The 9,465-nt window shown below is 37.6% G+C and overlaps 2 protein-coding genes across 2 annotated transcripts; both read left to right on the top strand.

Annotated features, from left to right (window-relative positions):
* The first annotated feature begins 3,387 nt into the window (after positions 1-3,387).
* LOC114716196 (MLO-like protein 6) lies at positions 3,388-6,844 on the top strand. Its single transcript, XM_028901153.1, has 15 exons — positions 3,388-3,510; positions 3,582-3,639; positions 4,272-4,477; positions 4,593-4,709; positions 4,816-4,876; positions 4,974-5,062; positions 5,161-5,235; positions 5,328-5,422; positions 5,522-5,571; positions 5,686-5,726; positions 5,831-6,004; positions 6,135-6,170; positions 6,268-6,335; positions 6,421-6,481; positions 6,563-6,844. The coding sequence occupies exons 1-15, from the start codon at positions 3,388-3,390 to the stop codon at positions 6,842-6,844; spliced, it is 1,536 nt and encodes a 511-aa protein (XP_028756986.1).
* A 1,642-nt stretch (positions 6,845-8,486) lies between these two features.
* LOC114716238 (protein transport protein Sec61 subunit beta-like) lies at positions 8,487-9,199 on the top strand. Its single transcript, XM_028901214.1, has one exon. It carries the CDS (start codon positions 8,615-8,617, stop codon positions 8,927-8,929), a length of 315 nt encoding a protein of 104 aa, XP_028757047.1. The 5' UTR covers positions 8,487-8,614; the 3' UTR covers positions 8,930-9,199.
* The last annotated feature ends 266 nt before the right edge of the window (positions 9,200-9,465 follow it).

The following is a 9,465-nucleotide window of genomic DNA, read 5'->3' as shown; positions in this document are numbered from 1 at the left end:
CTAAGGCTTAAGGGATAGCTCAAATCATAGAAATTCAACTGTACTTCTTTTTTCTTCTTAAATATATATTATCAAAAAAGCAGGGTTTAGAGACAGAATTTTATACCAGCTATTCCTTTTGTCACCATATGGTCAAATCAACACCACCATTGTTGATGGTGATTTGATTGGTTTAATTTGTATTCTTATGTTTAGAGGGAAACACACAACAGTTGGTAATATGTCTTGTCCGTCTGTGTGAGTACTAGGCGGAAGAAAACAAGAATATAAAGGCGAATCGAAATGCAATCAGTGTTGGTTTGAAATGGATTGAGAGTGAAGATTGGGAATAAGAAACATTAGGAGGGGTTATTAAAATAAGTAATTTGCATGGGAGGAGTGGTGTGGATCTAGTTACAGTACTCATCATTTTGATAAGCACTTTAATCTTATCAGATCTAGATTGTCTATATCTGATTTAAGTAATCCAGATTTAAAGTTTTTAGTTAATTATTTTTAAATAGAAAAAATTATTTTTTTGAAAAAATGATAATTAAGACATTATCTTTATTTTAGATTATATAATTAAAATAATTATTTTGAATAAATAAAAATAAAAAAGAAATCAAATCTAAACTTTTTAAATAAGATATGAATAATCAATATATAATAAATTTAAGATGGAGGTGGGGAGGCAAGAGTGCCATGGGTGGGTCGCAGGGCTGTGAAGAAAATTGGCACAAAAATAATCCAAAGTTTGACGGCATCGCCTTATCGGGACAAAACATGTTCCTCATTCTCACCATCTCGCTCCCACCTTCCTCCCACGCTTAGCCTGTGAAGAATTTTAGTCCAGTTCCAAATACAAAAGTCAGAATGGATTTTATTTTGATTTTAAATACAAGATTTCTTTGGCCATAATAAATAAATGTAAGATTTTAATCTATTTTATCTCTCAGATTTATTTATTTTCTCCTTAAAAGCATCTATGTTTTATTGTGCTGCACATAATAAGTAAGTTTCTATGAAAGGGCAGTTATAATGCACTTGATTAACAATAATATTTGGAGAAACTAATACATATTTATTACATATAACTAATTTAATTAATTTTTTTAATATTTATAAATTAGTCATGTAACTCTTAGATTAATAATTTTGTACCAACTTTCTCATAATGCATTTCTTATTTTAATAAAATATATCTTGCTCCGTGATAATGAAAATTAAATTTTCATACTATCGCATATATAATGAGTTCCACGGATATATTTATAGTTGGATAGAGACGTGTACAACAAAATACATGACAGAGTAACCGTAGACAAGCTTTAGCTGAACAGTTAAAGAACAGTCATAACATAATTCCTACTTGCAGGTAAATCTCTAATCTACGGATTACTGATATTAATCTTCTTTGACAGATTTCTCATTTTCAGTGCTGGAATCCGCTTCACATGTGTTGTTGTCAGGCTTCCATAGTCCGTACTTGGCAACAACTTCCCTCCACTCCCTCTGCTCCGACAGAGACTCGTGTCTTGACAGGTACCTTTTAAGCTCAATCCGCAGGTTCCTCATCGGCTACCACCCAACATGTCAAATACTCAAATTACATGTCAGATGCACACAGACAATTACCAATTAACTAACTTGATAGAGAAACATAATTACGAGAAACCGCAAAGCAAACCTCAGCCTGGGATGCAATGGCAAGCCTAAAAAAATCAATGGCCACGAAGTGCTTGCCCACTGACTCAGCCAATTTGATTTGTGCAATCCAATACGACGATGTCTCCAGCCTATCAAAACGGCATTTGCTACAACGCAGGGCGCTGTAGAATGGTGTGGCCGACAATTTAGACTTGGTGGTAGTGGTGGTTCTGAAATGTGACACCACCGGAGTTTGTGGTTCCTCATTGTCCTTCTCCTCTGACTTATCTGATGTTTTTAGTGTCTGTCGATTTAGGAATGCCTCATCTTTCTTGTTCGTGCCGGTGTTGGCATTTTCTCGGAATTCTTTCTCACTGGCCTCCGTTCCAAGTTCTTTGGTGGTATCAACAACTGAAGCCGGAGTCGATTTGGGTTGCTTCTGGGCAACTACATCTTTGGGCTTGTTAATAAACTTATCTGTTGAAGGTCTTGTTGGGATGTTTGTGCTTCTGGCTGCACCGAAGACCCGCTTTTGCCTACAAGTGAAAACCGACTCAGAGAAAATTATTTAAGGGGAAAAAAGCTTAGTTATTTGGAAATGGAAAAAGTCGTGGAATAGAAGTTCACCTGCAAATTTTGGAGGCTTGAATGAGCTTTGGGTTAGTTTGAGGTTTTGAGCTATTGGTTTTATCTGTTACGAGAAAGGAATATCTGCATTAGTAACTGATTGATATTCAAGCAAACCCGGGGATGAAGAGATTTACATGATAAAATGGGCATTAATACCTGCGAAAGTGGAGGCATTATGATCCATCATCCTTGGAAAGGAATCGCCAGAGGCCTGTGCCTGGAGAAGATTGGTTTCTGAGATTGTGGATTCGTAGACTGATGCTTGAAGGCCGTAACCGACTAACCGCTGTGAAAAAAGAGCGGGAACAGGTTTTCACCTAGGTTGTTTCTACTGGGCTCTTACGGCCCGTTAAAACATACAGGGCTCTCAAGTGGGCCGGGATTTTGCGGAACAAGAAATATATACAAGCCCATAAAATATAACATCTCTCGGTTCTCATTGTCACTGTTTTATGCAAATTAATTAATAATCCATTCGCACAAGATCCTCATCCTGCGGGGTTTCAGTAGTAGTACCACAGGATTCTCATCCCAGAAGTAAGCTGCTGTCTGTTTAGTTTGTAAACTCAAGCTTGGCTTGCCTTGATTTTAAAATTAAAAGAAAAAGCAAGATAATGTTGCTCATATTTTGAACACTTAAATCGTGGTCACTGTACGCATCCCTCCAACGATTTTAACTGCCTGGCCGCATATATTATATTCAACATCATATCACGTCGACAAATGCATCATTTTAATAAAATTAAATAAAATCATATCACAAGTGGAGAAAATTCCATGGTTTATGCATCGGTTTAATCAGTTTGCTGACAACAATTAAATGATTTGACACACCAATTGCGTGACGACGTGAAGAATATCTGAGATGGTAATGATCGATCGGTTTAATACAGGGAATAAATTAAATCTGGTTCAGCAGGTAAAATTTCCAAAAAGAAGAAAAATTACGTCTGGCTCATGAAGAAACTAGTAATATGCCCGTGTCTGTCCGTTTCTCCCTTCCGGCGTTGATACTGAGCGTGTGACTCTTTCACTCACAGCACATATATTGTGGGATTTCCTTGGCGTCTGCCATTCAAATTCTTGTGTATCTCTTTTGTGAGCCAAAAAGGAAAGAAAGGAGGGGAAATGGTGGGAGTAAGCGGAGGAAGAAACTTGGAGGAAACCCCAACATGGGCCGTCGCTCTTGTTTGCTTTGTCTTGATCCTGATATCCATCATCATCGAACACATCCTCCATCTCATCGGAAAGGTACGTATAACAGTAATATCAATATGTTTGCCACTACTCAATTTCCTGATCTCTTTCTCGCGTGAGAGCAGTGGTTGAAGAAGAAGCACAAGAGCGACCTGTACGAGTCGCTGGAAAAGATTAAATCAGGTCTGAGCTAAAGTTTAAGCAAGAGATTAGTGATGAGGTCTTAAGCAGAGATAATGATATTTAGGGTGTGTTTGGATGAAACCAAACCGTGGTTTGGAAAAGTGATTCTGGAGAATAGATTCTGGGGAAAATAGATTCTGTGAAGAATAGATTTTGTAAAAAAGTGATTCTGAGAAGTGAGAGTGTTTGGATAGTTGTTATCAGAAGCACTTTTTATATATACAAATTACTAAAAAAAAGACATAAGTTTATATGATAATTACAGAAAAAATAGATTTTATGATATATTTTAATTTGAATGAATAAAATTGTTAATAATATGTTTTTACCAACATAATTAATAATACATAAGATAATATAATTAATAAATAATTAATGTGTATATATATTTATAAAATATAAGATTAAATATATTTATAAAAAAATATGTTTATAAAAAAAATAACAAGATACATATCATATAGGCCCTCACACTCTCCCTTTTTTTTCCAAAAGCAAAAAAATTTTGCTTTTTCCAAAACCATGGTTTTGGTTTTTGGAGGGGATGTTTGGGTAGATTATTCCCCAGACCATGGTTTGGGGTGTAACCCAAACACACCCTTAATTGATTTTTTGGCGGGAGGTGGTTGCAGAGCTTATGTTGCTGGGATTCATATCGTTGTTGCTAACGGTAGGACAAGATCCAATATCAAGAATATGCGTATCAGAACAAGTTGCAGGGACGTGGCACCCTTGCAGTAAGAGAGAAGAAGTGATGATGCATGAAGTTGGCCGGACCGGCGCTGTCAATCCCCGACGTGTTTTAGCCGCCGGAGGAAGTGACAAATGCACAGCCCAGGTTCGTGTGCAAACTTGTTTCTATCCAGGCGTACTATATGTGATTCATTTTATGATTTTCTGAGAAAACGAAGGTGAGATACATGCGTTGGGATGATAGTATTAAAAATATGCAGGGTAAAGTGCCGCTAGTGTCACCGGAGGGTATTCATCAGCTTCATATATTTATATTCGTGTGGGCTGGTTTTCATGTCCTTTGCTGCATACTCACACTGGCTCTGGCCAGAGTGAAGGTAAGAAGCCACCTACTTTCTTATGTTCTACCATTACCTCACTGCCTCCAAGTCTTTTGATTTCTTGAAATGCAAAAATTGTTGGGTTATACGTACGTATAAATAGATGAGAAGTTGGAAGCGATGGGAAGAAGAAACAAGAACATCTGAGTACCAATCCTCACACGGTTAGATCTTTTTCATGTGTGTATGAACAAATAAGAAAATTTTGTCTGTTATTCTTATATATATAGACACACACACGCATCTTGGTGCGCGTGACAGATCCTGAGAGATTCAGATTCGCAAGAGAAACATCTTTTGGGAGAAGGCACCTGAGTTTCTGGACACAAACTCCAGTTCCCATTTGGATTGTAAGTGAGCCAATATGCACTCTTACTAATTCATCTCGATATATAAAGGTCTCCAGGACCTGCGTCTTGAGCGTTCACTGAACTCTCTTCATTTTCAGGTTTGTTTTTTCAGGCAGTTTGTGAGGTCAGTTCCTAAAGTGGATTACTTGGCCTTGAGACATGGCTTTATCATGGTATTTTCCCGCCAGTTACTAATTTTGTTTCTCATGCATGCATGTTTGATTTGGAAGTTGACAGTATTATTGGATAATGGTGATTAACTTAGGCACATTTGGCCCCTCAAAATCAAGAGAAGTTCGATTTCAGGAAATATATAGGCAGATCATTGGAAGAGGATTTTAAGTTCGTCGTGGGACTCAGGTTTGTGCTTTATTAGTCCTCTCTGATATGATTATTTGAATTAGTCCTCCACAAATGAACAACTTTGCTGCAATTAACTGCTTCGCTTCTAATTTCCAGTCCTCCATTCTGGTTTTTCGCCGCGTTCTTTCTTCTGTTTAACACTCACGGTGAGTCAATAAATCATCAACCTCACAAAATACAGATGCTCTGTTCTTATTTGTTGATGCATTTCCCATAGAAAAGGAAAGAGATCAATATGTATTTGATTTGTGAATGGGCAGGATGGTACTCTTACCTATGGTTTCCATTTATCCCTCTGATTGTAAGCACAAGTCCTTGATCAATATGATCATTGCTAGTTCTTTGGGTCCAAGCAGTAATGAATGGCGATAATAATTATGTGTTTCGCAATTAATGTGCGTCCAGATCATTCTAGTGGTAGGAACAAAGCTGCAGGTGATCATAACAAAAATGGCTCAGGGAATTCAACAAAAAGGAGAAGTTGTGAAGGGAGAGCCGGTGGTAGAGCCTGGAGATGACCTCTTCTGGTTTAAGCGACCCCGCCTCATTCTGTATCTCATTAATTTTGTGCTCTTTCAGGTATATTCCCAAATAACCAGAAAAGTTGATGAAATTCTACTCATAACATTATTCTCTCTCTCAATACTTTACTGGTAACCTTGACTGGTGAATTGATCATCATCTCAAGTGTTTCTTTTCCTCATAACAGAACGCTTTCCAGCTTGCTTTCTTTGCGTGGACCGTGGTTAGTCCTCGAAAATCGAAATAGCCATTGATTCCGCAAATTGCTTCTCCACCCGTTTGTTTCTGCAAGACTTGATGCATTCATATTATTGTTGCAGTGTCAATTCGGTCTCAAGTCTTGTTTCAATTCGCAAACGATGGATGTGGTGATAAGAATCTCGATGGGGTGAGTGATCAGCCTCACGGTATTTCCTTTCTGAATCCAAATGAATAAATTGCAGGGATTAGAAATGAATGCTTGTGGTGTGCAGGGTGTTTGTTCAAATCCTGTGCAGCTACGTGACGCTTCCTCTCTACGCTCTGGTCACACAGGTACTAATAATCAATCAACAATCTGTGTAAATAATGAAGTCAAAATCCACGAATATAGTCTATGACTGTTGAATGAAACAGATGGGTTCAACCATGAGGCCGACGATATTCGACGAGAAAATAGCAATGGCAATAAGGAGCTGGCATATGAATGCGAAGCAGCAGGTCAGACGGAACAGGGGATCGGCGTCGGTGACTCCGTTGATAAGCAGACCTACGAGTCCCAGCAACAGGATACATCATCACCGTACCCAAGGGGATTCCTCTTCCTCGCAGCATAGCAGCAGTGAAGATGGTTCTTCATTGTATCGACAAGACCTGGAAATCGGTTGCTTGGGCCATCATGTCGGGGACTCACAATGACTACTCTGTTTTTCTACTCCATCCCAGACATTAAATTCATTCATATTGGAAATGGACGCACTTCATCAGCCTCCGTTTGATTATTTCGTGGACTATGTGTTCATTAAATTCTTTCTGAGTTCCATTATATACTGTTTTTTGCTCCCACACAAGTAGCGTACATTGTTTTTAGCTTTCAATAGCTAGCAAGTTGCCCTGTACACAAGATCCCTTCTTCTCTTGCCTTCCTTCTTATATATCCACCTTATTTTGATTTACAGATATTGGTTGAGCGGTGTTTTAAATATTACGGCTCAGTTCAATAACTTCCCCTGGAATTCTAGAGTATTGTTATTACCTTGGTAAAAAGGAATATCATCACTATGATAAAATATGGTTAGGGGGGAAACACTATCTTCAACGTTTCCACGGTCTAGGATGACATAGCATATTATAATATTCTAGTTTTTCTATTTTAAGATATACTACTTCCGGTTTTATATAAAATTTTATTTATAGTCTATAAACAAAATCTTATAATTCTAATTTTTTTATTTTAGGATACTATTTCTGATTTTAATTATAAGACTTTATCTATAATTTATAAATAATGTCTTATAAATAAAACTAGAAGTAGTATAACTTTTAATTTTTTTTTTTAAATTTCAACGATAGAGGCTGGTTAGTAGTTGGTAATCCAACTCCAGACCTAATGTCACCAAGGACACATCTTGTGTCCAGTCTTAGGCCAACTTTTACTTTTTTTTTTAGATTAATATAATTTTGGGTTAAGGTGTGCCCAGCACCCTGCATTATTTATCCAGATGCATTCAGTGACCTAAAATAATTTTGAGTACATCCAGTGTCCTAAACTAATTAAAATGGTGTGTCAATATCTCAATCTAACAGAAATGTTATGTTTAACCGTTACTTTCCTGACTTAGCTTAAAGTTGACCCCAAATATTCTACATGGTAGACACATGGGCACCCGATGTGTATTATTCTTACTCAAAAGTCAATTTATTTAGAAGAAGAGGAAGGAAATAAATTCAATTTTGAGTAAGAATAATATACATCAAATGTCCATATGTCTACCATCTAGAATATCTGGGGTTAACTTTAAACTGAGTCAGGAAAGTAATGATAAAACATAACATTTTTGTTAGCTTGAGATATGGACGCACCATTTTAATTAGTTTAGGACACTGAATGCACCCAAAATTATTTTAGGCCACTGGACGCACCTGGGTAAATAGTTCGGGGTGTTGGGCGCACCTTAACCCTATACTTTTTAGTGTTTTAAATTTAAATTTATTTTGATTTTAGGTTTTTAAGATTCAAATAATAGATTTTAATTACTCAAAAACAAAATAATTTATGTTTTTATCAAGTTATAGAGGCTAATATTTTAAATAAAAAAAATTTGGAAGATCAAAACTTATAATTTAAAATTTAATGGATCAACATTAAAATAAAAATAAATTTAAAGGAGAAAAATTGGATTAGTCCATATTTTCTTAAAGCTTTTTTAGATTCTAAAGGATTAAAAGTTGTCTAGATATTTTTAAAAAAAAATCATTACGAGGGTTCATTTTTTAATAACTAAACAAGATTAAGCCTTGCAACAAAAACAAAAAGATTAAGCCAGACTTAAACAAAAATATCCCATCCATGACGCTCAGTCTTTTTGTCCCCAGTCGATCGTCCGGGAGCTCTAGTTCCATCCATAGCCCCTGTTAGCTGCTTATAACACTCGCACCTAACCTTCTTGATCTCTCTGCTCGGCGACCATGGCGAGGGGTTCATCTCAATCTCAGTCTGCCAATTCCCAGACCACACGACCCGGAATCATGGCACCGCGTGGCTCCGCAGCTGCCACAGCCGGCATGCGCCGCCGCCGTCTTGGCGGTGGGGCTGGCGGAAGTGGCTCCGCTGTCGGAGGTGGCTCCGGTCCCTCCAACATGCTGAGATTCTACACCGACGACGCCCCTGGCTTGAAGATTTCGCCCACCGTTGTGCTTGTCATGAGCCTCTGCTTCATCGGCTTTGTCACCGCTCTCCACGTCTTCGGCAAGCTTTACCGTCGATCTGCCGGCCCAGTTTGATTGAAAATCCGACTACGTGGTGTCTGATCCTTAGGGTTTGGGGTTCTGATCCGTGCCGGAAGCTTAATTTTCAGTTCTTGACTTGGTCATCGAAACCTTCGTTTTCTTCGTTTCTTTGTAAATTATCCTGCCTTCTAGCTGTCAATTTTGTTAATGTTGAAACAGTGGGATCTCCTCATTTTTGAAGAAAGCCAGTTTTCTGCCATTCTGTGAAAATCGATCTGTTTCATCTTTTTCGTTTTGTTATACTAATAATCATTTTTATCACTAGTTGCTGTCTGTTCTGGCCATATATCCTTCTGGCCTGGCTATTCTTTTGTTAGAAAGTCATGCCATTGAATTCAAAATTACGAAGCTTACTGTTTTCCTGAAACCGGTGTACATGGCTGAAACGTTTGCTAACTTTCTTCACAAAAAGTTTAAGAAAAAGAAAGGACGCTAAACTTTAGTTTTGGTCATTTTTTCCCCGATCACTTTGAGTGTACGGGCGATGAGGTTTGTACTTGCTCGGAATGTATGTATACGCAAAATAATTA

Source organism: Neltuma alba, unplaced genomic scaffold, assembly GCF_004799145.2.
Source record: "Neltuma alba isolate B1F8T4 unplaced genomic scaffold, ASM479914v2 tig00011648_pilon, whole genome shotgun sequence".
Classification (NCBI taxonomy): domain Eukaryota; kingdom Viridiplantae; phylum Streptophyta; class Magnoliopsida; order Fabales; family Fabaceae; genus Neltuma; species Neltuma alba.
The sequence above is the reverse complement of the archived record's forward strand: the minus strand, read 5'-3'. Positions and strand labels throughout refer to the sequence as shown.

Bases quoted from the DNA above. Each gene is read 5' to 3' on its own strand.
- LOC114716196 (XM_028901153.1), top strand. From the start codon at position 3,388: ATGGTGGGAGTAAGCGGAGGAAGAAACTTGGAGGAAACCCCAACATGG. The intron at 5,063-5,160 runs GTAAGTGAGCCA...CTTCATTTTCAG, and splicing joins CTCCAGTTCCCATTTGGATT to GTTTGTTTTTTCAGGCAGTT. The intron at 5,236-5,327 runs GTATTTTCCCGC...TGATTAACTTAG, and splicing joins TGAGACATGGCTTTATCATG to GCACATTTGGCCCCTCAAAA.
- LOC114716238 (XM_028901214.1), top strand. From the start codon at position 8,615: ATGGCGAGGGGTTCATCTCAATCTCAGTCTGCCAATTCCCAGACCACA.